This window comes from Penicillium nucicola, assembly GCF_028828085.1.
Source record: "Penicillium nucicola strain IBT 29836 chromosome Unknown utg000010l, whole genome shotgun sequence".
In the NCBI taxonomy this organism is placed as follows: Eukaryota; Fungi; Ascomycota; class Eurotiomycetes; order Eurotiales; family Aspergillaceae; genus Penicillium; species Penicillium nucicola.
In genome coordinates, this window is record NW_026643134.1 from 717073 (window position 1) to 744181 (window position 27109).

Genomic DNA, 27109 nt, shown 5'->3' on the forward strand with positions numbered 1-27109 from the left:
CGTTGCGATGGCAGTCTGATCGAGCAGACAGGTCGATACTGGCAATGGGAGCGTGGGCAAATCCTAACAAGAGGTCAGGTAGGGCTGGAGGAAAGGAGAGCACATAGGAGTATTTGAAGAAAAAGATTGTGTCTATATTGTTCTCAATGCGTAGAGAGGTCTTAAATAACATCGTAAATGCTGAATCATCCGTAGACCCCCGGAGGCCCCCGCCGTTAACTTCATGCAGTAAGCAATTCCCCCACTACAAGAGTTATCACATAACTAATGCTGAAGCGTGTCAAGTCACTTCTACTTCGTGAGTGCATTAATCATACCATGAAGCGACTCGGGGACGTCATCTCTCCTGATGTGTAGTTCAACCAATCTCAACGGTGCTGGACTATTATCGTCAAACTTCACAGCAGGACCAAGCTCAGGATCGGCAAGGACCATGTCCAAATCAGCCTGAGCGCGAACATCATAGGTGCGTGCGGCTTCAGGTTTAGCTTGGAAGAGAGATGGGAGTAGCTTGTAGTCCCAAGGTTGAACATCATTATACCCCTGCTCACGGCCGTGGATCTCACGCTCGATGGTAAAGCCTTCATTGTTGACGACAAAGATAATTACTGGGAGGTTGTGGCGGACCATAGTGCTAATTTCTTGCGCTGTCATTTGGAGACTACCATCTCCAGTGAAAAGAATGGTGCGACGGCAAGAAGCCTCGGACTTTTTCTCGTCATCGCGGGCGGCTATGGCAGCCCCAATTGCCGCGCCAACGGCATACCCGATGGAACACCAGAGAAATTGAGACAAAAGGACTGCTCCTCGTGGATATCTGGCCCAGGCAGTGCCAAAGAGAGAAGTTCCAATGTCTGCCGCTATAATATCGTCTTCCTGTAGCCAAGTGCTGATCCGTTGCCAAACCCATTCCTGAGTTATGGGAGGTGACTTGTTAAAAATAGTGCCTTGGGAACTGAATGCCGTATCCGCAGTGACGCTCTTTTGAGGTGACGTGGAAACAGAGGAGAGTGAATTTCTGTCAGACAAGTGGCAGATGCTGCGTGGAGCGGATGATGCCGATGAGTTCGACCTCGACATGCGGTCATCGAAGGCATCGCTGAGCTTCTCAAGAATACCTTTCATTCTGAGATTTTCAAACTTTTGGTCTGACATTTCGACTGTATCCCGACCAAGTTTGATCGTCTCGATATGAGCCATGTCTGTTTTGAAGCCTGCCGTATTGATATCCGTTGGACGTGGCCCAATCACCAGAATCAGATCACTCAGTTGGACTTGCTCTAGCAAACCAGGCTCTGAGACCTTATCTGCGTAGATACCGCAAAAGTTGACCAAGCTCTCATCCACAATGCCCTTGGCCATCGGCGTAATGAAGCAAGGCAGGCCCGAATGCTCAACAAAAGACCTAGTGGATTTCAAGACCTGTGGCTTCCCGCCCAAGCAGTCAACAATTATGATGGGGCTCTGGGCAGTTAGAATTCGGTCCAGAATCCTGTTGACAGCATTTTCCTCAACGGCAATAGGGTGAGATGCAGGTTCTTCGAGCACCAGGGGAGTGTCAAGGGGGGATGGATCTACTTCTGCCTCAACGATATCGACGGGGAAACCAATATAGACCGGTTTGCTGGAGCGGTAACACGTTATAATTGTCTCGTCAATAAGTCTCGATGCAGTTGACTTGTCTTTCAGAATAACCACGGCGCTTGAGAGCTCCTCGCTCATACGAGCAAATCGTTCAAAATCCCCATCTGCCAATGTATGATGTAGCCAAGCTCCCTTCTCCATGACTGTTGTTGACGGGTAACCAACGATGTGGATAATAGGGACAAGCTCGGCGCTTGAGCCGGCTATGGCATTGATAGCGGAGAGCTCGCCCACGCCCAAGGTGGTTGCAATCGCTGCAATCCCTCTGATGCGTGCGTAGCCATCGGCTGCATATCCTATTATGATGATGTTGTCAGCTTGGGCACTCAGCAGCTTGATGAACCGGACTTGCCCACCAGCATTCAATTCATTGACATTGCCAATCCAGTTAAGCCCACACGGATCAATATAGTCCAGGGACCTTAAATTGAAATCGCCGGGAACCCCAAAAATGGATTCGATCCCCAGTTGGTGGATTCGTTTGAATAGATACTAGAGGGTAAGAATATAGTTGTTAACAAACGGCGTATCAAACCAGGCTGAGAACTATATACTTCCGCAAGATGCATGATGAATCAGATCGAAATTTATGAGGAAAATGGTTTATGAAGTTTCCAGGAGGTTTGGAATATTTCGTTACTCCTGCAAGCCGTCCTCCGAGCAGCTTTTATAGTACTCCTGTCCACTAAATTTCTCTCTGATTCTTTATTCCATTGTGACGGGGATAACTCCACACAGCCAATCAATAAGATTTGTTTGAATCATCTCTGCTGCTTCTTTTATCAACATACTTCATGCAAGTATGTCCGATGAGGCGTGCAAGAATTGCGAGGAGGAGAATTGTGCACAACAGTGAAGATCGTCGCTTGTGTCACCCAACCACCCCCCTTGACAAGTCCAGAAGAGACTACATGCGTCACAAAACTTGATCTTCGACTGCCAAGTAAGTAGCCTCTTATCTCATGATTGAAGAAAGTCACCAATTGGGGTTGATACTTCTATTGATTGCTTGACAGTGAATGGAAAAATTCCTTTCAGCACGTTGGTGGCTATCGCGCTTGGCCCTTGCGTGAGTGATGTATGACCAATAAATGGGCTTCAATGCTCTAAATGACCGGATATTTTCTTATGTTGTCATACTACGCAGTATTCTCAAACCATGAAGGTGGTGAGTATGGAGCCCGTCGATATAACAAGTAATCATGCATGTGGATGACGTCTCAAGCATTAACATGTTCCGACTGAAGTCTCAAAGCAAGCAATTTGATGAACTGTTGTTGAGTCTCTTTTGTGTCCTCTCTTGAGGTCTCGATAATATTTTCGGCCTCAAACGTGAGTACAAGTAGAGGAGCCTTCTACAGTTGAAAAGCGCAATGCGCGTCATTGTAGAAATTTGCTGTGACTGATTACAATTCTTGCAAATGGAAACCTTGACCAGTCCTGTAACTAGGAGCAAATTGCGCGGACTTTGAAGATCCTAAGATCGAACATATACCATTGGCCCCTATGTCAGATATCTGGAAGGGTTGATATATGCACTGAAGTTTGACGGACGATCTTGTCTTGATATGGACAATAATGCAGTAGAAGATACAGTAGAACAAACATTCACAGGCGACTGCGAACCTTGACTTCATCGACATTGGACAAACCAGGGTCTGCAGCGTGTTCACCGTTCCAGAACCTCTGTACAGCTGACCAGTACCGCGTCGAATCCTCCATTATCAAACTGCAGTGGGTGCCATGCTCAAAGAGAACCTGATCGACAGGGTAGCCACGACTTCGGGCCTCCTCAATATGCTTCTGTACATCCGCCCATCCAACCATGGTATCCTCCTTCGTATAGATATACAGTCTCCTCACTTGAGCTCCAAATGTCGATGGATCATGCAGCACTCCACGTATGTCTTGCACGGAGCGCAGCACACCCGAGCTCTGGAGCTTGCTTATCACAGCAATGGATGGGTAGAGCATTGTCTTTGTGAAAATTTGAGATAGCACATCTGTTCCCATCGATAGTTTGGCAGCTCCATATGTCTGCTGGAAGCTATCGTGTCCAGGGCAGCAGTCGAAGATCACACCGCGCAGACTGGAGAGGAATAGTGCGCCTTTGTCGGCACCTTCTTGCATGGACAATGCCAGTTGAGCAGCCATGCTGCCACCACCATGGGAAAATAAATGGAGCAAAACCTTGGGGTTGGTTGATTTTGCGAGTATCCGTTGAATGACCTCACAGGTTGGTTGCAGGCGCGAACGCACCACGCGCAGAGGCCAGAAGGCTGTGTTGGGAACAGTTGTTGTAATAACAAGGATGATTGTTCCCGGGTATATTTGGCGGTATTGAGCGATGTATTTATTGATTCGTCGCGGCGTTGCACCGCCATTCCAGGTGCAGATGATGATTATTGAAGGCGCCGAACTCCCGTCGCCTGCAAGCTGACCCTCTACACTTTCCTGGGGCTCATACAGATAAATATTCTCGCTCACGAGCTGCAAAGACTCGAAATCCGACTTGCTTGATGCCATGGTGGATAGCAGATTGGAGCGGGGGAGTGTTGATCTGACGCTAAGAGCGGTGTCAGCTGTCAGCGCGAGGGCGTCTAGGGAGATATTTATCCGAGTCTAACTTCTCTTAGTTAACTAGTTAAATGTTTCAGGCTATCTAGTGGCTTATTTATGTGCCTTGACGCCTCGGCAGCTCGGTTGTTCACTCCTGTTCTTCCACGGTGGCATAGTCCACGTCCGCCTCCTTAGCCTGAGCCAGATCCCTCTCTTCTGCAGAGACAGTATGCAGTCTATTTCGAATTTCCGTCATTCGCGCTAAATCTGCCTGGCCTTGATTTCCGCCAAATATCTTGTCCATGTCCTCGATCGGCACCCCTTTGGTTTCAGGGACAAAGAACATAACCCACACGAAAAGGATGATACAAAATGCCAGGAAGAAATAGAACGTGCCGAATGTGATGGATTCCAGCATCCGGGGCGTGATCAAAGCGACGATGAACTGAACGAGGTCATTAATACGCCAGGACATATGCTTATGAGACTTACGTTCGTCAACCAATTGGTCGCAATAGCGATACTGACGCCCTTGGAACGAACACCCGGCGGAAATATCTCGGAAGGCATAATCCAATTGATGCATCCTACAGTATGTCATTCGTAAACTGCGTATCTCAAAGTTGATCCGACAAGCAACTTACCGATGCTGTATGAGAAATTGGCAATATAGACCCAAATGAAAACAGCTGCAGCCCATCCTGCGCTGGTATTTGATTCCCAACGGTCTCGGTATACGGCATATAGAGTGCCAACAATCAGCTGAGATGTAGCCATCCACGCCGCCCCCAGAAGCAGGATATTGCGACGTCCCCATCTGAAACCAAATGCATTAGTTGTGGGGTATACATTGGATTATACGACTGGAGACGTACCTATCAATCCACAGAACCGTAGGAATAGTACATAGAAAGAGGATAATACCTACAACACCAGTCGCGAGGAGGTTGACCGAGTTTCCACTCAGGCCAATCTAGAAGGAATCAGCAACTCATAGAATTGACTTCCACTGTCGGGGCAAGGTACCGATTTAAACATTGTTGGCGCGTAGTATATGACAGCATTAATTCCTGTTGATATTAGATGTCTGATCCTCCAGAGAAAAGGTTTCACGTACCTGTAAATTGCTGAATAAATTGAAGCATGCAGGCAATGAAAAGGCGCCGATTAAGGTGACGGAGAACAAACAGATCCTTGTATTCGCGCATGGCCACTTGCAATTTCCCCTTGCTATTTGGATATTTCGCCGCTCTCGTCTCTTGTTCAAATATGGTAGCTGCCTTGATTTCCAAAAGCTCGAGACGAATTCGGGAATCAGATTCTGGGACGCGACGAAGTCTGCAGAGGACATTCCGTGCTTCGTCTTCGCGATCTAACTAGTTTGTCAGCTGTTTGAAGGAAAAGACGTGCTACTGATATAGCATACCGGCTTTCATCAGCCAGCGTGGGCTGTAAGGTAACATAAAAGTGCCCCCCGCCAAGAGCAATGAAGGCACGCATTGCAAAGCCAAAGGTAACCGCCAGGCAGCCTCTGACTGACCATCCCCTGTGCCACCAATAAACTGGGTCCCATAGTCAAGCCAAAATGCAATCATAATGCCACCCGAGATAGCCAATTGCTGTAACGAAACAAGACTACCTCGTAGTTCTGGGGGTGATATCTCACTCAGATATAGCGGGATTACCATGGACAGCATTCCAATTGCCGCGCCTGTAATGAAACGACCAATGAAGATCATCGGTATATTCACGGATCCGGCTTGAATTGCGGATCCGATCAGAAAGATTATGTTAGCATATAGGATAGACCAGCGTCGAGAGAATCGGTCGGCGATGGGGCCATTCAAGAAGGCGCCGAACATTGCACCTAGTGTTAGAACCGAGACCATCCATCCTTGAAGCCCTGCGTTATTTGCAATCATGGGAAACTCTTTGCCCTGAGAAAATGGAGGGTAAGTAAAGTTGAAGATTTGGGAAATTGAGCGAAGAGACAGGAAGTCTCACAAAGCTGGTTGTCACAAGGACGCCTGATATGACACCTTGGTCGTATCTTGAATACTACTTTGTTAGAACATAGCGCAGCTAACCAGAGAATATACTATTTAGCCTACCCGTAAAGTAATCCTCCAATGCTGGAGAACAACGCTTGTGAAAGAAGGAAAGGACTTTTAACAAGCCCCTTGATACCTATAATTCAATAAGCCTAACTTGAATGGTGATTTTTCCGAATTCAACACACCTGATGGGCCGTACGCGACATCTTGTGCCCTGATTGAAGGGGTATCGATAGCAGCCATCTTGTTCTGATGGTATGTACTCCAAAGAAAAGGCAGTAGTCCGAGGAATGAAAGGACAAGAGTAGTTGCATATTGCATGGATTTATAGATACAAACAGATTAAACTTCAGCCATTACATGGAAGTCCGGGGTGCGGGGTAATTTCCCAGGCTTTAGACAGGCCGATAGATGATCTTAGTTCCGGCGCACTCTTGGCCGATGAATATCAGAATGTCCTGCATATCGGGGCACTGCAAGCCTGGGGCCTGACTTACGCGATAATTACACTTACAGTACGGTAATAATGGCAGCATGTGAGGCGTTCTACTGCTAAACAGTATACACTTGATAAATGGTGCTAGACACTTTAATCGTTGCTAACTGATATAGTATCAGTATAACGGCTTGTTCGAGTCACTAAGAGATGTACCAAATTAAAATATTTATGTATTCCTAACATGGGATTTGGTTATGCGGTGGAATTCGAACCATGTCCAGCTGGGTCTGAGAATTTGAGCCACCCAGGCTCTGTACTGGGTGGTAAATAGTCGAATGCTTCTCCCTCGCCCGTGCTAGGAAAGCCATTGAGGTCGTGGAAAAGGTCCTTGTCCCAAGAAGTGTCCTCAAAAAGCATTTGAAGTGTAGGGTCAACCGCTAGCATTGGGGCGGGAACATCCACATCCCTGGCTATGGCTTCCTGTTGTACAATGTCTGATGGGCAATTGACCTGCGAGGTTGAGACCAAGCATGGGAGATGCGGACCCGACTGAGGTTGCTCGCTAATTCTTTCAAGAACTTCCAAACACCGCATTGCAGCCGTATTGGTTCGGCTCAAGGCATTCAAGCATTCACGAGATCTATTAATCGAAGAAGACCAAAGCTCCGCACCAATATTATCCAAATTTCGGTTTATAGATTCAGTTGGACGAAGGTGGTGGATGCTTAGAACCACTGCGGCTTGGAAGAGGTAGTATGTAGCATACCAGCTGACACCAGTGTGAAGAATCTCGGAATTCTCACGACAAAAGTTCGATATATCTTGGATGGTCTCCACTGCAGTGAAGTTGCACATATTCTGTGCCTCTTCATGATCAGACGGTGACGTACACATCCGCTTGCTACTCCACCACAGCAGTAATCGAATGTTCTCCTCTTTCCATAATACGATTGCACGTGGACCACGGAACCATTCTGGGACACCGTGAGCTGTAAAATAAGAAGGGAGCGAGAGTTTCCAGGCTTTGAGTTGGTTGTCAATAGAGCGCGATGTTCTCAGATCCACGAGAGTTTGTGTTGAGGGGGATATTATTTCACTGAAAACAACATTCCCAATCGATGCCATCCGAGATTGTGCAATAAGTGCAGAGTAGGTAGTAGGGTTACCGGTCGAATCAGGTATGCCCCCATCCAATGTGCATGCCTATAACTAATGTTGGTATCATTCACGGAATGGCTACATAGCTGCACACACTTACAGAGTCATCTATGTTTCGTGGGAGCTTAGTCTCAATAAAGGAGTCCGATACCATAATTGGCCGACCTGTTGTGAAGCTGAAGCCACTGTCAAAGCAATAAGCAATCCACCATATCACTCGTCTGCGTTCATTGGAAAACGGCTCGGAAGGAGTCATTCCTCCAGGTGGCTCTCGATGAAGCCCAAGACCAAGTGCCATCCGATATGCGATGCCGATGAAGTTATACCCGGTATTTGGTCTATCTCTCTTTTGAAGATAGTTGCCCTACGCATGTGTTAGCGAGAATAGTCAATTCAGGCCATAGTCCGAGATGATCTCCAAACACACCATCAATAAAAAAGCTTGAACGGTCAGGAGATTGCCAGACTCCAGCATGCGCATTGACATGTGCGAGCGAGCCGCAGTATAATATCTTGATTGCTCCGCCTCGGAGTCCTCCGTGATAGTCCAGTGGCCAACTGCCAACACAAGAAAGAATATCGAATGCCAGCTTGACCGAGGGTGAATTTGGTGTCGATGTTCATATTCTTCTCTGAAGGTTTTCTCATGTAAGATTGGGTATGATGGATTGTACCATTTGAAGTATGCATCAATCAGACTATTTACTGTGGTTGTATCAGCGAGGTTAACAGGCATTGACGGGCTGCCAGTGTAATTTGTGTCTGCGGGTGACGATTGCGCCTGTTGCTTCTCTCGTGACCTAAGACTTTTTACCGGTAGCAGATCAGAAATAGTCCTCAAGATGTGAGACCCTGAACTATTTCCTGGCGCCCAGTCAGCGATATTTCTCAAGGGGCACAATTTCGACCCACCAAGGTATCCAGATTCGGCCCTTCTGCTTGGCAGTGTTGCCATTCCATCTAGTGGTACATCTTGGGGTTGTGATGGAGACACTAGAGAGCTCTCATTCCATTCAGTTTGATCGGATACAGTGGTGTTTTCCAGGTCAGAATGTAAGCCACGAGATCTTTCAACGGATACTTGGAATGCTTGATCGGGATTCCTAAGGATCGTCTCCAATAGTGATTCAATATCAATATCGGGATCCAACTGCTGCACTAACGATACCAGCCCTGCACATCGAAGTTCTACAGCGTCCAGGTTTCTAAACCGTGTCAGTAGCGCCAGGATTGATATTAACAAATGACGTACTTTCTCGTTAACGGGGTGCGTGACGGTGGCGGTCCCAAAACACAGCGCTTATTTGCTCGCGTGCAATATGAACAGGGTGATATACCGGAGCACTTGGATTTGTCAACATGGAGGCACAGTGCAGAGGTGTTTAACTTGGCAGTACCTTGCTTTTGCGTTTCTTTTTCTTGCGGTTAGCAGCTAAGCATGTTAAAAATAAGCCCTGACACTCACTCGGCATTCAGTACACTGTGTTTGTCAGTTTAATAGTACAGGTTGAATCATTCGGATCATTTACCGCTCGAAGATCGTGAGACCCGGACCCTGCAGGCTTGAACTTGGGCATAACGGAGAGCCCCGACGATCAGCCTGCGATCAGGCGTACCACGTAGTAGTTAGCGTAACGGCAATTGGAAACTGCACATGTAATCTTCTCCGTTAATACAATTTGCGAATACGTGAATGCTGTTCAAGGGTTCGATTCATCGGTCTACAGTCGTCCGATGACGATTACCTCGGGTATTTGATACTCCGAACAATGGCGCGGGGAAGACCAAGCACTTGCTCTGTGAAACTATGAACTTTAAGGCAATTTTTATACTTCAAACTTGCTGAATGAGATCGTTTTGGTTTCGTATATAGAATTTTATGAGAAAAAGCCGTGGGATGGTCGTTGGATGCACATAATCACGATTGTGATTCGTGTTGGCTGATGTATAAATGTATGAGGAGCACCGAGAATTCGCCTACCGCATTGTGTTCTGATACAAAATCCACTAGCTCTATACAAGCTATTTCATATCGAATTGAGGCCTTCGATTTGGTCCTCACAACTGCTTCACCAAGGTTCCTCTTTCAATTGTCGATCTGTCAAGTTTTAATATGTCGGAGCATAGGGCGCCGACGGAGTTCCCCGCACTCAAAGACCTAAGGAAGCTCACAAAATGATTTGGCAAACTCATCGCCGGACCTTTCAGTTTCTAGCAAGATGAAACAGAAATTAGACGAAGTAATTCATCATGGGACGTATGTTCCGCTCTTAAGCCCAAAATCAACAGACCCTGACATGGCTCCATACAGCACGCCTCGGCCAACACTGCACCGATGGTGGGTCAAGTTACAGTAGTTACGTCGGTTGCGAGTAAGAAGCAATATAAAGAAGAGCGACCCCCAGATATAGCATCCTATCTCATCATATAATTCTACCGCACGGATAAAACTAAACTTAGCCAAAATGTCTATGTCACTCGAAGATTGCGCGACAGCCCGTCCAGGCTTCCCGCGGCCTTTCCCAGACACTCCGTCAAATGTCATGGAACAGTTTCAGATGAAGGGCAAAGTGGTTGCTGTCACTGGCGCTGCGGATGGACTTGGCCATGCAATTGCGCAGGCTATGGCCGAAGCAGGTGCGCAGGTTGCCCTTTGGTATAATTCGTATGTCATGGCCCACTCGATGATCTCATTTTGGAAGTTGTTGACAATGTTGCAGAAATGACGTCGCCATCGAGAAGGCCCAGGAATTAGAGAAACAGCATGGCATCAAGGCTTCTGCGTATAAGGTTGATGGTGAGTAATCCTGATGTTCCAATAACCAAGGATTGTATGTCTAACGTCGATCTGCAGTTTCGGACTCTGATCAAGTCTCGGAAACCATCGCCAAGCTTGTAAAAGACTTTGGCAAGTTAGATGTGTTTGTCGCCAATGCCGGTGAGTTTATATCGAAGATATTCTCAATGAATGGTCTAGCTAATACACAAGAAGGAATGGCGATCTCCAAGCCTATTCTAGAACAAAGCCTGGACGAATATCGAAAGCAGATGTCGGTGAATGGTGCGATTACCCCCTCTATTACTAGTGCCAAACGGATTTGCTAACTCGTAAATAGTCGATGGAATTGTTTATTGCGCAAAATATGCCGGCGAAGTGTTTAAACGCCAGGGCTCTGGCAATCTGATCATTACCTCGAGCATGAGTGGACATATCGTCAATGCGCCAACTGATCAGCCGGTCTACAACGCAACCAAGGCATATGTAACCCACTTTGGAAAATCATTGGCTCGTGAATGGCGGGAATTTGCGCGGGTGAATATCGTTTCGCCAGGCTTCTTCGACACCAAGATGGGTGCGAGTCCCGAGACTGTCCACGAGGCTTACCGTATGTCGGCACTGGGAAGACAAGGCCATGTCAAAGAGATCAAGGGATTATATTTGTATCTGGCTAGCGATGCTTCTACTTACATGACTGGAAGTGATGTGATTATTGACGGAGGATATGTCTTACCTTAGATGGGGAAGAAGCCTCACGGGTTAAGTTAAGTTAATTTTTTGTTGCAGTAAGTTGAAGTTGAATTATTATTACCTTATAAAGCTTGATGCGAGAGATTCTTTTAGGTAAGTCTCTAGGTAAACAAAGGGTTATCCAAGCTCATGAGCTACAGTAGGAGGAACTTATGCTATAAGCAATCAACGAAATCCAATATCGCATTTAGAGAAAAAACCCACGAGAGCATCGCCGAGAACTGATGTGGCAGCTCTATGAGCCAAGTCTGAAAAACACCAGCAGTAGACTAAGCGTGGACAGACCCTGTTTAGTATTTCTAAAATTGAAGTTCCATGCTCGCCATTGTAATATACATTTGTCTCGCTCTATAAGCCTAACTGGTGGGAGGCGACAAGCTATTCCGCTCAAGGAAATCGTTCTTCCACCCGGCATTCGTCGCTTACCAATATCCTTGCTCAACATACATTCTTAGAGAGGTAGTACTTCATGTGCGAGAGTCTTTTCCATTGATTTGGTGTAATCATGCGCCAACGCATACATCTTTAATCGAAGCCTTCTTCAGGACGGCCGCACGGAACACAGTGCCATCCGGGAAATCTTTGCAGATTGTTCGGAATTCAGGCAATGCTAAGCCATTCTTCAAGGTCTCATTGTCCTCCCAAATGGCATAATTGACAATGAAGTTGCCGTGTCCGAGAGCATGGTGCAGTTGGGTAGAAATATAACCAGGCGCTTTCTTGAGAACCTCGCTGGCACAGCGCCAAGTCTCTAGGAAGGATTCCTTGTCGGCTCCGGGAGGAAGGGAAATAATATTCAAGAGTACGACGGGCCCAACCGGCGGGCTGGTGGAAAGCATGGTATCGAAGGTAGTAGAGGGATCGAGAGGTTTATGAATAGGCGCCATTTTGTGATGAAGAGGATTGATAGCTTTCTAAGTCATGTAGTTAGAGAAGAGCTTGGTTTGATACAACAAAACGTGAAGTAATACCTTTGATTATTTCTTGAGCACGAGGCTAGATAAAAAGAAAAACATGAGAGGCTCAGGTTTACTTTATTTATACGCAGACCATTGTGGCTGCCATGACTGGCAGAGGGGGATCTCAAGCCGCGGCTTTTGCGGAGCTTGTCAACACCGAGAGATTCACCTATTCTTAATTGTTTCTCTTGTGATCTGCGCTACTGAACCGTGCAAAGCCATTAGGCGGATGGGGGAGTCGGGATTGTATCCACGGGTCGAGCGTATGCTCGGTTCTTCGGGCTTTCGGGCTGTTGTAGGGTTCCGAGTACTTTCTACAGGCCTGAAAATTACTGTAATTCAGACGGGAAATGGTTCATTATTTATTCAGAAGGAAACATGAGGCTATACATATAGAACAAGAGGATCATGTTCATTGTCAATTAACTTGCTTCTTTATACAGATACTATACTTCTTAATATAAAACAACTTACCCCGAGGATAACCACAGTAGGCTTCACTTTCCTGGTCAAACTTACATAACAAAGGTGATTTGCCCCTGAACAAATTGTGATAATTTCAAAAGCTCTTAAATGCCACTTGGACCCTTTAGTAACATAATGCCCATTCATTCACATGATGAATACCAAGATGAAATACACGGCAGAATATAGAAAACGGTAAGCGGTGGGATGGAAAGAGCAGAATCGGCGATTTGTCTCATAATGTAGCGGAGGTATCTGATTGGTGGGCCTGTAACAACTTCGCTATGTGGTGTTCTACCCAGCACATGAACCGTATTGTACCGTACTGTACATGTGAAGGTTACTGTTCATATTGTGATTGATAAAGTTCAGCAAGGGATATTCCATGTGGGTCTGTTTCGCAGATCATCAACTGTCGGTGTCAAGATGTTTGGACCACTGTTTATTATAGCAATTATCGGCACTGAATCCCCCTAAGCCTAAACTTCGTTGAGGAAAGTAGAGCATACAAAACCGTATATAGGTGATTGCACATGATTCAGATAGCTATCCAGATACCTTGGTTAAGTCGGGTTTTAAAGCAGCTCGTGGATATGGAACATTTTCGTAAAGAGAAATTAGATTGCGTGCTTACCGTAATGGAGTACGCATGCTTTTGCTTCTGTTCATGTGAAGGATCATATTCAAGCCCAAGAACTTTAAGCTACAGCCCCCTTCCTGGAGCGGTTCTACCGCCTGGGATGATGTCAGTCAAGGATCTCCCAAACGGCGGACCGTTGACCCGAGCATGGATCGATAGTTCTTCCGGTGGAATTCGCCAAGGCACTAGATTGATCATCACATTCTGTGACGAGTGTAGCGCAGGAATATCAAATCTAGGGTAAACTCAGGGTCCTTGATCTACACCCGTTGGCACGATTGTGTGGATTTAGGTGCAAATAATTGCTTAAATGCAGTGTACATCGCCACCAGTAAAGATCAACAGCTTAAATCATACATCAAAGCTCGACCTTTCTAATCTGCGTGGCTTGCATTTGCGTCTTGCAGGAGTGTTTCGGGTTTGAAAATGGACTGAGAATATTGATCGACGGCCTGGGACTGATTTTGTTTCATGCTGTGCGTGCAGGTTTGACGTACGCTTTACAAGTAATCATTGAAAAAAACACTTCAGATGTCCTTCATTAATAAGTAGAATATGAGGCCTGGGATTGGCACCGACAATGACCGCTTTGCCGAAGTGATCATTTAGCAACGCACAACAATATGCTTTTATATGCGAAGATTGAAGAGGATTATAGGGAGTACCGAGAGAGAGGGGGTATAGAGAGTTAGATATCATGTTCCAAGTATTCAGTGTATTGCATTTCATTTATGACGATGCTAATTAGGCCCCAGCAGGTTAATAAGACGTGGATTGGCCGTCATAATCTGCGCTCTCCGAAATCTCACGCAAAGCAAGAAAGTTCTCCTGTATGCTCTTAGCTTTACCTTGCGCGGTTTTGTAAGCTTTTTTCCCCAACGGGGAGGGTCAGCACTTAGTTAGAGGAGTGTAACGGTTTGCCGGGAATGAACGTCAGTCAGCGTCGGCGAAAAACATTCCCGAAGTTTTAAATATAATAAATTACAGAGCCTCAGAATGAGCATTGTCTTCCTTTATGCTTTTTTTTCTCTTCAAGAATTATTCTTGGACTATGGATAATGCTGTTATTGTTCTTTCTTCATCTATTCTCAACCATTAAGTAAGCAGGTCATCTGCTACACTCAAGGCACCTCCTTAAGGACAAGAACTATGTCGTTAACTGGCTTAGTTCCTGTTTTTTGGCTACAGTAGGAACCTTTCGTTAAGTCCCCTAACTGGCCCAGTTAGGGAGGTGGTCCTGACAAAGATACAAGGATTCAGGATAGAGAAAAGGTAGATAGTGCTTTCTGCGCACTATTCTTGTACCCAGTGCCGGACAAAACTGGGTTTCTCTCATGTTCTGGGTTATGGAAATGGTTTATATATGGAGATAGTAACCTTTTTTCGCTTCGGGGACTGACTCGTTCTCTGTACGGTATCATCAGGCGTTCGGATTATTTCTTTCTTCAACTGAATTGAAGCGTCTGCATAGCTATTACGATACTAACAAAGCTGCAGCAGTTTAATTAGACTTTGATTGATTGATCGACCGATATACCGGATCATTGATTTCAAAAGATATCCAAAGCCAAATATTTACTCAACCCCGAGAAAGAAAACGAACGTTCGGGTGTTTGTTCTAGACCAAAATATGAAACGCCTGAAAATGAAGAGCGAGGTACCAAACCCCTTTCTGGCGAACGGACCTCTAAATTATGGGTACAGAATGCAATGACAAAACGTAAACAAGTGGGGAAACGGCCAAGGGTCCCTTACATGGATTTCTTGGTCAGGATGGGCTTGGTAAATGCGAGACCAAACCCTTCCTTCTCGGCATTGCGGCCTGTGCCAATACCAGGGCGGGCATGGATAGTGGCAAAATCATAACCCAGGCGCTTTGCGTCGATGAGACGAGCTCGGATCAGTGCTTGCTGGACACCACGGCCACGAAAATCTGGCGTTGTGCTATCGATGTAAAGATGTGCGACACGACCGTACTCTGTCTCCATGAGTGCCATAGCACCACATCCAGCGATTTGACCATCAATCTTGCCGAAGTAGAGGTTTGTGTCGGATCTTAGAGCTGCTGTTTCCGCTAGACTGCGAAGCACTTCGTCTGGCCGGCCATCATCCTTGAAACCAGCGACTGAGGCGTGGACAAAGGCACCCATGCCGGTTTCATTGGCCGGAGCTCGACAGACAAGCATGTTAGATCCAAAGGGCAGTTCGGCAGGTGGTTCCATGGTTGGATCAAAGTCCACGTGAATTTCATGCAGAGAGCGAGCATAGATGTTGAGGAAGCCATCGACGACATAGCTACGCATGGCAAGTGCTTGGAGCACACTTTGATCGGCATATGGGCAGAGCAGGATAGTGGGTGTCAGGTTTGCCTCATCGTGCAAGGCTTCAATATTAGAGAGATCTCTTTCGGTGACCATGCCCTTCATGCCTAGGCCAAGGGTGCGGTTCAGTTGCTTGCCGAGTTGAGGAGTTGTGAGAGCAGACACACCACCGCCAGCAACAGTATGCAGTCTGATGTTCTCCTCCGGGAATAGCTGCATGCCGGTTTCAACCTGTCTAGAGAGATGGAGGATGTGGGCTTCCTCAATTTGATAGACGGTATCGAGCTTGTTGAACAGGCGAGCTGCCATGGCTGATGGAGCAGGCGCCGGAGTAGAAGCAGATGCTGTATGTTTCCTGCTCTCCGAGTAGAGGACGGGAGTGGTGGTAGAGTGTGCCACCAACATGATGATGGTAATGTCTTCTTAAAGACTCGGATTGAAATATTGGAGACGAGAGTGATTGAAAAATAGTTAGGGGGATACTGTGGAAAGAATGACTCTTAATCTGATCTCCCAAACGCTCGGAGAAAAGCTGATTTATGAATTTCAATTGTGCTTCACGACGTATCCCATGCATTAGCCGTCTCCCTGTCTCCTGCATTCCTGACGAGAGACACATGGATGATCGCGTACGTGGTCAGCTAATATGGCATCCAGATTCTCTGGGGAAGAGCAGATCCCGACTGTCTACTGGGCCGCGTCGGTGGGGTCAAGCCCCTAGGAGGGTATAGTTTCTTGCTATAAGATGTCTCAGATCAAATGCCAATCAAGGATGGTGACGAATACGAGTGCGAAGCCATTGACGCTCATCAGCGGCTGAGATGATCGGCTCGTCAGACCCTTGTGGCTAATCCTGATCTTCTGATCTTTCAAGGTTCGATCGTCATGCATCAAATCGCTGGCTAGACTCGGAACTCAATCCCACCGCCACGTCGTAATCATGGATGCTATTCCGGTTTCTGCTATGTCAATTCTTGGCCGATGATGTCTAAGATGATCGAATTGCATCAGCACAGCCTAAGCATGCACATGAAGCTCACACGATCTATCATGAATGCATATTATCGCGCAGACGAGGCAAACCCTACAGGACTGCACATACACCTTGACGATCAGCTGTGGAAACCGTCCAGTAAATCAATCATTGAAAGCTGTGTATGATTTCCCACTTCCGATTGGTATGAATCCAGGGGATCAAAGAGAGATCCATAACAAACAGAGTTGAAGACTAACAAAGCATGAAACCGGGGCGAAGCAAGCTTGGCAGGACGTTAGTTTAGGATCTCCCGGAAGATCGTTCCCCTTTGCCCATTCCTCTCTATGCCGAGACAAGCACGCGTCATGGGAATTTCTTTCTTTCCCATTCTCTTTACCTCATCAGGCATGTTTGAGTTGAGCAGACTACTCAAAGTCTAACGGCCAAATAAGACGGCGCCTAAAGTTGCAGGCGGAACGGACCTGAAGCCTTATACCTGTCCGAGCCTTTGTAATCGGAATAAATGGTGTGACTTTCCAGAGAGGAATGCTCCCTGTTAGCGTGTTATTGCGTATTGAGTAACACCTTCACTGTTTAAATGCATATCAGACGGGCTATCAGTATTTCAATCCATGAATTTGAGTAAGGATCCAAAAGCAGAGTCAAATACTCGCTCATATTGTCTTTCAACAGATGCAACTCTCAAGTAAGCAGCATCAAACTCTCACTGCAAACTCTAAATTGGCCCAGTTCGAATTCGAGAAGAAATTCCGTGCCTGGGTAATCTTCGTCATAATCGAACACTTGTGTGGTTATTTGATAGAAATATATAAGCTACATTTCTTGACCGTTCCCTTGCTACAAGAACAAAATTCTGTTCGAAAAGAAACATATACCTATTCAAAACCACTACCATCAAACACAATCATCAAGTAAAAGACCCAATCTGAACGTAGGTTCACGTAAGTTCACGTCATCTTCCAACCTCCTCCTCAAGAACTCGGTTCACTATAAGCGTGCGTCCAAGCGACTGGAGTCCCAAAGTTCGGACTGCCGTCACTATGCGTTCCCAGTAATTGAAACATAGTATACCGACTATCGTCACACGCGCCAGTGCTAGTAGTGGTAGCATGGTACGCAATCCAAGTCTGCGAGCCATCCGGACTGGAAAAGAACGAGTTGTGGCCAGTTCCATAGTTTCCATTGGCCGAGGAGAGTACACATTTACTACTCTTCGTCCACGCACTTGCTGACGTTGGAGTGCTGCTGCCATCCCACTCCAAAGTGCCCAGGCAGTAATTGGCCGTCCAGCAATAGGATGCGGAGTAGGTGATATAAGTCTTGCCGCCAAAGTACAGTGCAACGGGTCCTTCGTTAACGGGGGTGCCGTTCTTCTCCCATGTTTGATCGGGTTGTGAGATCACATAGATGCTGCCGGTCAATGAGATATAGTCTGATCCTAATTTTTGAAGACAGATTGATTGATAGGTCACGCCGTGGAAACAGGAAAACATGAGATAGTTTCCGTAATCATTGAATCGGAGGACTGAGGCATCGATGGACCACTCGGTTGTCAATTGTGCACTATAAGTGTAGGTATCCCAAGGAGTAGCTCCGCCTGATCCTTGTTAGCAACGTGTTTACATTGACCACTAACGTGAAATGGGGCAATTTACCAGTGAGAACATGGAGCCGCTGTCCATCGAGATCTGTACTTTCTCCCGCCGTATAGTAAATGTACCACTTGCCTCCCAGGTAGTGTACCTCCGGAGCCCACACATTGCAGCAGTGTGATGTATCAGTTGTAGTGTATACCACTTTCTTGGTCGCAGTTTCGAGACCTGCGACAGTCGTCGAACGCGCAATTTCGACGTCGCTCCATGTGGTAGTGAGAAGATAGTAATATCCGCCCGTATACACAACAAAAGGGTCTGCTCCGCCGGGGTTTCGGATCGGGTTAGTCCATGCCAAAGCCTGACTGCAGAACGCAAGTAACCCGAGGAAGGACCAAATATTCAGAATCATTTTGAGCGCTGTTCCTCAATCTAATACTGAGATATGATTTTCCATGACTTCCTAAGCTGTGATATATAGTCCTACCAAGACGGAAAAATTGATAGTGGCTTCAGGTCCCAGGGACCCCGGCGGGGGGGCTTGGCTTCATCCGGTTCTTGGGAGATGCCGCTTTTGCATAAACGCCACAACTCTCAGTAGCTGAAGAAATCCAGAAACTGTAGAACGGATCCTCAGCTCGGCAATTCTTAGTGCTTCGAACACCCGTGGACCGATCCATGTCCGAGCCGCTTCGGGACGAACCTAAACCGTTCAAGATCTTTCTCATTAGTTAACATTATATAGGAACAGGCAACAATAACCGACATTCTCTGCAAAGAGACCAATTTCCTAAATTGGGCCGCCTGAGCCCCACTACTGGCGTGTTTGTGGCTTCTTCAGGATCATGCTCGTGTATTGAGAGTACCGTCCAAGTTAATCACATTGTCTGGGTAAATTACAAGGCACACTGAAGCCCAATGATTAGTATAATTACCCAAGAAGATCGCAACAAGTGATCGAAGGTATGGCGCCATGAGTGCTTTAGGACCATTAGGTACAAAGTAACGGTTCGTCTCCACAAAGCCCATAAGCTGACAAGTAACCAATTGCTAGTTAACCAAAGCAAGGTACTAACTGTGCAGATCTGCAGAGCAAACATACTCAAAGGTCTTGAAGCCGAAACCTGGGAGTGTTGAAAGTACGATAATCGTCAGCTTTCCAGGATCTAGAGCCGTTTTGCTTCAGCTGGAAGTTAACGCTTTCCTAAGAAGGTCAAGCCTCGTGGGCCAGCGATTTTCAATTAAATCTATGACAAGAGTAGGGGAAACTGCGATAGACATATAAATAGCCCCATGTCCTCTTGTTTGTGAATGGGATATAGAACATCAATCCGACTTTCTTCAAGATGATGACCAAGGTATGCAGAGAGCCATGAGTCAATTCATTTGACTAGACAAAATCTAGTTCGACCTAACATAGACAGACAATCACCCTCCTCTCCGCCCTGACAGTGGCAGCAGTCGCAAACCCCACAATTGGATACGCAGGCTATTACTATGCCGACTGCGCCGTCCCAAGCATCGACGCTACGAATGCCTATGCCGGATCCTGCATCAACGTCGAGAACTTCCCCATCAAATCTTTCACTGCCTACGTCGAGTCTGGCTCCTGCGCTGATGGCACCTCCGCCGTGTTGAGCACATACACTGCCGCTAGTTGCGACGAATCGACCCTCTTTGAGACGTTCAGTGTGGATAGCGTGAAGCAATGCTTTGAGGCTGATGTTACTCTTGTCAGTATCAAGGCTGAGTGTGTTTAAGGTTGAAAATTAGGAAATTAGGCTACAGCCACGAGCAGATTGGAGCAAGGCAGTGGCCTAGACAATACAGCCTGTTAAAAATGGGGTTCAATTGCATCAGTTGGCCATTATTTCTCAGCCCCTATGTCCAATGTAGATCCAAGGCACAACCGACATGAACTACGATTTGATAGGCCTAACAGCATGATCAATTCTACAAGCACGTAAAAAGCGGCGAGACCCTGATACCAAAGTAGACAAGATCATAATGCACAACTCGAACGATACAGTCGAATTATTGGTCAAAACAACCCGTAGGTGGTCGAACTATGACGAAATTAGGTGAACCCCCGCACATCCAAGAATGTGGCGGTTGACCTGCAGCAAGCCCGCCGGAATGTTACGACTTCTGGCCATGCAAGCCAGCCTGGAATGGCGCTGATCGGTTCTTATTGGTGCGAGCTGTTTCTTAACAGTCCCTGATCTTCTGGGCATCATATTTATAGCGTGGCCATGTTGTAATTTTCCGAGCTTTGTAGACGTCAGGAGTGATTGTGTGCTGGGCATTCCTAGAGGTGGACCATGGTATTGCCACGGACGCTGCTTCTGTCGATAAAGGTTCTACTGAGTCTTCCAATCCTAGCCTACTGCGATACCTGCTGAGTACAAGTTAAATTCAAGTTTGCACTGAGGCGAAGAAACGAATCTTGATTTATTTGCATCATGTTGAATGGATGTAAAGAAAAGGAATGCGTTGACGCGTGTTGAATGGCGTACTAAACATGAAGGGGAAATGTCAATGAGTGGCTGGAGCGTTATGCTCCGGTGGGCACCTTAGAGGGCTCAGTAGTCATCGCCGCGGCTGAGGACTTCTTTGTTAGATTCGCGCAGCAGTATAGTCTAAGGTGGTTAGTAATCTGGATGAACGTCTTGTTGTTTGCCTCTTACATGCTCAAATTGCGCGGAATAGGACCCTTCAATGTCCATAAGCGGCTTGTAGGCTTCGACAACCCCATGATTTACCAGGGTGTTCATCTGCTTGGAAATCAGTGGACTGCTTTAATTCAGAGTATAAGCATGTGAACTCACGCCAGCCAGGTATCGCTCGACACCTAGCCGTTCAAGATAACGGCGAGCGAAGACAATTGTACCAAAGTTCTCATCAATCTTCTGATACAGAGAGTTGGCGCTGGCGAGATGGGTCTTGATCTTCTTGGGCGCGGACGGGTCCTTTCCATACCCGTAGATACCGATCTGAATGTTTGTAAGCATGCGAATACATAGAATAATAAAAGGAAGGAAAGGGAACATACACCATCAAACATGTGGCCTCGGCCAGTCGTGCCGAATGTTTCGATAGCAAAGACCTCTCCCTCTTCCATTTTGGTGTTGTCATTGTTCTTGACAAAAGGAATGGATTTACCACCATGAATGCGATATTGCTCGATGTTGTGTCCACTCAGGCCTCGCACTGCCTTGACTGGGAGGAATTTGCCATTGATCTCCACCTCATAGCTTTCCATGGCTTCCTGGATGGCAGCGCTAACATCGCTGATGCGGACATCAATACCAGCATTCTGAAATTGTCAGTGATAACGTTGGGCTACAAGGGAAGAACTGAACTTACCTGAATACCAGTGTTTGTTGCATCCTTTACGGCAGCAAGCAGGTTGTCGTAGGTTGGTTCAAATGACATAGTGAAAGCGCTGTCAACAATCCAGCCATTGATGTGAACTCCAAAATCGATTGTCATTACGTCACTCGATTTCAAAATCACTTCTTTCTGACCGGGGTTGGGCGTGTAATGCGCAACGCAGTTGTTCAGGGCGATACCAGTTGGGAAACCCATTCCGGATACGAGACAATCACCGGTACCAAGACCATCGTTGTCGAGCAGCGCTCTCACGCCGTCTTCGATGCCTACGGCAATCTCCGTGAGTGTCTGGCCCGGGGCAGCATTCTGCTGCGTCCATTGTCTAACCTGACGGTGGATCTCCGCTGCCCTACGGTAGTTTTGCAGGAAGTTCTCGTCCTCAAGGCGGTTGCGAGACTCATGCCGGAGCTCCTCACCCGTGGTGCGAGCCGTGTTCTCGATGGGCGCATATTTCAGCAGTTCGCCGGTCGGGTAGTTACCGCCAGGGAACAGTTTGGTGAGCGGGACTCGTGGCGGTGAGGACTGTTTGGAAGAAGACTTCTTCTTGGACTTCTTTCGTTTCTTCTTTTGAGATTTAGCCGGAGCTGCAGGGTCGGATTTCAACGACAAGGAAGCAGTGCGGGCGTCATGGTCGCTGTCGCCGTCGTCGCCACCATCATCATCACCGAGGGTACCATCGCCATCGCGGGCAAGATGGGTTCCACGTGGTTCTCCACCAGTGGCATTGGGTTTGGTAGAGCTGGGAGGAGCATCTACTGGGAGTTAGTATGGTTCAGTAATTGGACAGCACATGATACATACATCCACCTCCTTGGCCCTCATTTTCAAGTGTTTTAGAGCCCATCTCGACATGAAGCAATGGAATTTGAGATCTGCAATCCAGACCATGCGGTGGAGCTGTCGATGTTTTGCGTGGGGGCCGAGGCGGTAGATATGTCGGTCTGAATATGTCGGGCAATATACTGATCTGCTTGTTTTCTTTTTGCTTCAACTGGACATGGACAGGACATTGAACCCTCGCTCAATTCGCTTGCACGTGGAAAACAAGATGATGGTCTATGATAATTTATGAAAGAAGCAATATGCACGCGCTACTGATCAGATCAGAATATCCCCCATATCACAATTCGCTGCTGTGGTAACACCAGGAGACACTGTGGAACTCCGTCTTGCAATTTGGTATCACAATAAAAACAACAGCCCATAGAGACCTCTTGAGCTCAATTCCAGAGTGCATATTCAGGGAAGAATCGATCATGAATCCGACGCGCATACTCGACCACAACGGGCAGACTTTTGACGACCTTTTGCGCCTTAGGGCATCTAGAATAATGAGCTCATGTCGATTCAAGGCAAGTAGTCATCAACTTACGCAGTGGAGGTCAAAGCCGCAGTGACGAAGCCGAAGCAAGCCGCATCTGATTCAGTCGGTGCATTTCCGCCAAGCAACCAAAAAGGCTCGGAGTCCTCAGTGTTCATTGATGCAGACTTCGACGCGACCAGCAAGGCATTTATCTCTTCCCAGATATCCTTCCGCATCGTGGCAATCTCATCATTTGTAAAGCGAAGTGTTCCCTGACCATGGAGTGTTTGAGTCATGTTCCTGTACACCACCAATCCTACTCCAACACGCATAGGGTAAGGTATAGATCCTAATACGTGGTCTCGCATGGTATAGTAGTTCTCAAACCATTTCTCATGTGCCTGTCCCGATCGTGAGCATGATGAGTCGATCCGATCACCCGTCCACAACTTACGGTCAGGAAGTATAACTTTTCTTCCAGTACGGCACGTAGGCCTAGATCGTGTGTTCTTTGCGAGGGATTTAGAGATGCATTCCAATCGTCAATCAGTCCTTTCCCAATCAACTGTCGAATCATCATACTCGAGTCGGAGAGTATTTCAGGATCCGATCCATCGGGTTGTGCAAATTTCAGGTATGGGATCTTGCCGCGCGGAGCATCACGAACCGATCCAGCTTCCTTGGTATATTCAAGCCCAGAGACACGTAGACAAAGTTCCATTTTCGTGACAAAAGGCGACCAGGTATATTCGTCGAACCCCGGGAACCCCCGGTAGAGGGTCAACTGAGGCTGCTCGGTCATATTGAAGAACTATGTTACTTGACTGGAATCAAACAGTGTCCTGTTCATTGTTCTGTTACAATTCATGTATGTGTCTCTTATATAGGCAACATCGCTTTCCCCCAAAGACCGAGTCCGAATGCTGGCCCCCATGTTGCGACCGCAAAAGCCGATATGAACAGGGATCATTCGCCCATGCATGATGTCACAAAACACGCAAACCCCGAGTTGGAGATGTAACAGTGGAAGGTGCAGGCGAAGATAAAGGTGAAGGTGAAGGTGAAGGTGAAGGTAAAACGTATACCGTAGTTAGGGTTAGCAGATGTTCGAGGAATTGCTTACCCCACACTTCGATCTCGTCATCCAACGTGCTGATCTCGCAAGCCCGTGCCGACAGCCCGAAATTTCTTATGCTTCCACCATGTTGACTGCAATCTATCATGGGTTTGAACAGGACCTCCCGGTCGCGGTTTGGTATGTGATCTCTGCGAATGTGGTCGACGGTAGCTAACATCTTGGAGGGTGTCGCACGTGTCGCGCCCGCAAAGTAAGAGATTAGTTCTAGGCCGTGAGGTGGTGATTCTGATCAGTATTGATGGCAGGTCAAATGCGATGAAAGGCCAGGGGAATGTGGCAACTGTGCGAGGCTGCGACTGGACTGCTCCGGCTATTCAACGCCCCCACGCTCGCATGCATCCGAGAGTGTGACTGATCAATTAGAGCGTTCCAAAAGAAAGCGAACGTATCGTTCATGCGCCGCCTGTCGTGCATCAAAAACAAAATGCTCGGGAGAGAGACCGACTTGTCAACGATGCCAGGAGAAGAACTTACATTGTGTCTTTGCTGAAGCGTCACAGCCTACTTGGGTGCGGAGAGTGGACGGGTTATCAACACGGGATCAGGGGTCGCCGTCCTCAGATCCGCCTGTAGATCCATCAACTATTTATACTCCCGCCAGGCAGGACATACGGAAACTATTGGAGACTCCGCCAATTTCGCAGCATTTTCCAACGGTTGAGTCAACACCCCCGGAGAGTTCGTCATCTCCCCTGGACTGGTGAGATACCCACTCTTAGAGGCCAGATGTCTGCCTTGGACCTAATTGAGTAAGCAGGTTGTCTTCTCGTCACTTACCCAATGTTTCACGGACAAGGGTGCTGGTCGAGGAATACTTTAATAATATCCACCCTCTCCGCGCTTTTGCTTTTACGCACAAGCCATCGTTCCTGCAACGACTAGATGGGGAACTCGCGAAGAACCGTCACACTCATGCGTTGCTGCATATTGTCTGTGCATTGGGAGCCCAGTATGATTCTTTCCCCTATATCTTGCAATTAATATCCATGAATTAACAGAGCATAAGATTTTACGCTCTCACATATAGTGAGACTGTAGCCCCTCTCGCATCAAAGTTCATTCTTCATGCAGGGGCCGAATGGGCGAAGATCGCTCAACGTATCATCCTGGAGGCCCTCGATTCTGTCACTATCGAGAATCTCATGGTATGTGTCAATATTCGCAAGTCCATGAGTTCGCCTAACGTCATTGTAGGCAGCCGTCCTTCTCCATGACTATGCTGTTCGCTTAGGAAACTTCTCGAACGCATTCATGTTAAGCGGAATCACCACCAGGATGACGCAGGCATTGCAGATTAATCTCGAATATAACACCGATGTACTCTGTCACGAAACCGAGTCTAATCTGCCAGTGACGGCGAGAGAGTCCCGCCGACGGCTGATGTGGAGCTGCTATATCATGGATGCGCTGGTAGGCAGTGGAGTTGACCAACTCACACTGATGGATGAAAGGGATATCAAGATTCAGCTTCCATGCAACGAGCGTAACTTCACTCAACAAGTGCCTTGTCTTACTGAAACATTGAATCCAGGGAACAGACTCAAACATCCTCCTGTGGATCCAGACATCAACTCTCCCTCCCCTAACATGGGTATCATGGCTTACTTTATTCGGCATATTGCACTCCGTAAGAGAGTTTTACGGTATGTATATCCCACCCATCCTTCTATCAATCATATCATCGCCTTTGCTCACACAAAATTAGGTATATCAAACACCTAGGAGACGCCATGGTCCCTTGGTCCCCAGAATCCGAATTTGCTCTCCTAGACGCAGACTGTCGAGCATGGTACGAATCCCTACCAGCCAGTCTCCAATTCACACCAGACGCAATCTACATCCGAAAAGACACATCGCAACTAGGCGCTCTCTGCGTGCTGCATTGTGCGCACTATCAAACAATCTGTGACTTATATCGACTAGGAGCACCGGCTCTGTACAAACTGCGCGCAGCCTTCGACTTCCCGCCTGAGCAGCATGATTTCCTCCAGCATCTGCAGCAGGTTTTGTTTGATGCCGCGCGTGCTTTAGCTACGATTATTGGCCAGACGGCTCGCCATGGTCCGAGGATGTTGGCTGATTCTTGGTTGCCAACCATTACTTATGATAGTTGTCGGATCATGGTGTATCATCTTACTCAGATTCTTGATCCGAGGGAGGAGAGCACAAAAGTGCTCATTTTGGCCACTATTCCGCTGTTGAGGAGTAATATCTCTGCTCTGAAATCTATGGGGTCCCTGAATGCCATCGCCAACACCCTGGTAGGTTCAAATATACTGTTTTCTCTTGTCGTTACGGCGGAGTTTCAATTGGCTAACGGTTCTTTTTTCAAGGGCTGTGCGGCAGAGACAATGCTAGACCGATCGGGTATTGAGTCCGAGGTGGTAACACACAACATAATCCCCGATGATCCATACCAACCGGATGAAGATGAAGACATGAGGTACATACAAGATCTCCCATTCTCTCAGGTAATATCAACAGCTAACATATACCAACAGTGAAAGTATAACAGGGACGCCTGCCCAAAGTGCCCCAGATTACGTCCTGAACCCCTTGACAATCTTCCGCATGGCACGCAAAACAATACCAGAACGCCACGCCCCCGAAAAAGCAGGCACATCATCCGCGCCAAACAGTGTTCGGTCAGACCCGCACGCGGAAGTTGATCGGACCTCAACGCGAGTCAACGATGAGAGAATGTTAGGTGGGAACGGTGAACTTGATGCTGGGCAAGCGAGTCTCGAGGAATTGCAGACTCTTTTCATGTCTGACTTGGGCTGGGCGTGGCAGCCTGCTGATACGGCTGTGGGATCGGGGATTGACGGTGCAGGGCTTTTGCCTTGGGCTGGTGGGTATCCTGTTGCACAGACTGAGCCTTGGTTGCCTGTTTTTCCATTTCCACAACAGGGGTAGGG

General features: G+C 47.3%; 12 protein-coding genes across 12 annotated transcripts; 3 read left to right on the forward strand and 9 right to left on the reverse strand.

Moving 5' to 3' along the window:
* Positions 1 to 291: 291 nt before the first annotated feature.
* N7511_008805 (alpha-keto acid decarboxylase family protein) lies at positions 292 to 2213 on the reverse strand (the record flags this gene model as incomplete). The annotated part of the gene is made up of 2 exons (XM_057131182.1): positions 292 to 2136; positions 2199 to 2213. The coding sequence occupies 2 exons, from the start codon at positions 2211 to 2213 to the stop codon at positions 292 to 294; spliced, it is 1860 nt and encodes a 619-aa protein (XP_056979170.1).
* Positions 2214 to 3252: 1039 nt separating this feature from the next.
* On the reverse strand, positions 3253 to 4170 carry N7511_008806 (TMEM53 family protein; the record flags this gene model as incomplete). Its single annotated transcript, XM_057131183.1, has 1 exon — positions 3253 to 4170. The coding sequence occupies one exon, from the start codon at positions 4168 to 4170 to the stop codon at positions 3253 to 3255; it is 918 nt and encodes a 305-aa protein (XP_056979171.1).
* A 181-nt stretch (positions 4171 to 4351) lies between these two features.
* Positions 4352 to 6500, reverse strand: N7511_008807 (sugar porter family MFS transporter; the record flags this gene model as incomplete). Its single annotated transcript, XM_057131184.1, has 10 exons — positions 4352 to 4648; positions 4696 to 4790; positions 4848 to 5020; positions 5079 to 5176; positions 5230 to 5273; positions 5321 to 5575; positions 5630 to 6140; positions 6208 to 6253; positions 6315 to 6390; positions 6443 to 6500. 10 exons carry the CDS (start codon positions 6498 to 6500, stop codon positions 4352 to 4354), a joined length of 1653 nt encoding a protein of 550 aa, XP_056979172.1.
* A 448-nt stretch (positions 6501 to 6948) lies between these two features.
* N7511_008808 (fungal specific transcription factor domain-containing protein) lies at positions 6949 to 9326 on the reverse strand (the record flags this gene model as incomplete). Its single annotated transcript, XM_057131185.1, has 4 exons — positions 6949 to 7899; positions 7955 to 8218; positions 8282 to 8412; positions 9320 to 9326. 4 exons carry the CDS (start codon positions 9324 to 9326, stop codon positions 6949 to 6951), a joined length of 1353 nt encoding a protein of 450 aa, XP_056979173.1.
* A 993-nt stretch (positions 9327 to 10319) lies between these two features.
* Positions 10320 to 11371, forward strand: N7511_008809 (uncharacterized protein; the record flags this gene model as incomplete). The annotated part of the gene is made up of 5 exons (XM_057131186.1): positions 10320 to 10519; positions 10575 to 10651; positions 10709 to 10792; positions 10832 to 10915; positions 10971 to 11371. 5 exons carry the CDS (start codon positions 10320 to 10322, stop codon positions 11369 to 11371), a joined length of 846 nt encoding a protein of 281 aa, XP_056979174.1.
* Positions 11372 to 11886: 515 nt separating this feature from the next.
* On the reverse strand, positions 11887 to 12270 carry N7511_008810 (antibiotic biosynthesis monooxygenase family protein; the record flags this gene model as incomplete). Its single annotated transcript, XM_057131187.1, has 1 exon — positions 11887 to 12270. The coding sequence occupies one exon, from the start codon at positions 12268 to 12270 to the stop codon at positions 11887 to 11889; it is 384 nt and encodes a 127-aa protein (XP_056979175.1).
* A 2928-nt stretch (positions 12271 to 15198) lies between these two features.
* N7511_008811 (GNAT family N-acetyltransferase) lies at positions 15199 to 16173 on the reverse strand (the record flags this gene model as incomplete). Its single annotated transcript, XM_057131188.1, has 1 exon — positions 15199 to 16173. One exon carries the CDS (start codon positions 16171 to 16173, stop codon positions 15199 to 15201), a length of 975 nt encoding a protein of 324 aa, XP_056979176.1.
* A 1563-nt stretch (positions 16174 to 17736) lies between these two features.
* On the reverse strand, positions 17737 to 18769 carry N7511_008812 (glycoside hydrolase family 43 protein; the record flags this gene model as incomplete). The annotated part of the gene is made up of 2 exons (XM_057131189.1): positions 17737 to 18362; positions 18421 to 18769. The coding sequence occupies 2 exons, from the start codon at positions 18767 to 18769 to the stop codon at positions 17737 to 17739; spliced, it is 975 nt and encodes a 324-aa protein (XP_056979177.1).
* A 934-nt stretch (positions 18770 to 19703) lies between these two features.
* Positions 19704 to 20117, forward strand: N7511_008813 (uncharacterized protein; the record flags this gene model as incomplete). The annotated part of the gene is made up of 2 exons (XM_057131190.1): positions 19704 to 19715; positions 19782 to 20117. The coding sequence occupies 2 exons, from the start codon at positions 19704 to 19706 to the stop codon at positions 20115 to 20117; spliced, it is 348 nt and encodes a 115-aa protein (XP_056979178.1).
* Positions 20118 to 20939: 822 nt separating this feature from the next.
* Positions 20940 to 22594, reverse strand: N7511_008814 (uncharacterized protein; the record flags this gene model as incomplete). Its single annotated transcript, XM_057131191.1, has 6 exons — positions 20940 to 20996; positions 21045 to 21131; positions 21186 to 21350; positions 21410 to 21673; positions 21724 to 22502; positions 22552 to 22594. The coding sequence occupies 6 exons, from the start codon at positions 22592 to 22594 to the stop codon at positions 20940 to 20942; spliced, it is 1395 nt and encodes a 464-aa protein (XP_056979179.1).
* A 376-nt stretch (positions 22595 to 22970) lies between these two features.
* Positions 22971 to 23855, reverse strand: N7511_008815 (uncharacterized protein; the record flags this gene model as incomplete). Its single annotated transcript, XM_057131192.1, has 3 exons — positions 22971 to 23073; positions 23123 to 23454; positions 23508 to 23855. The coding sequence occupies 3 exons, from the start codon at positions 23853 to 23855 to the stop codon at positions 22971 to 22973; spliced, it is 783 nt and encodes a 260-aa protein (XP_056979180.1).
* A 1062-nt stretch (positions 23856 to 24917) lies between these two features.
* Positions 24918 to 27107, forward strand: N7511_008816 (fungal specific transcription factor domain-containing protein; the record flags this gene model as incomplete). Its single annotated transcript, XM_057131193.1, has 7 exons — positions 24918 to 24940; positions 24988 to 25140; positions 25219 to 25336; positions 25386 to 25834; positions 25897 to 26452; positions 26525 to 26634; positions 26693 to 27107. 7 exons carry the CDS (start codon positions 24918 to 24920, stop codon positions 27105 to 27107), a joined length of 1824 nt encoding a protein of 607 aa, XP_056979181.1.
* Between the last annotated feature and the right edge of the window lie 2 nt (positions 27108 to 27109).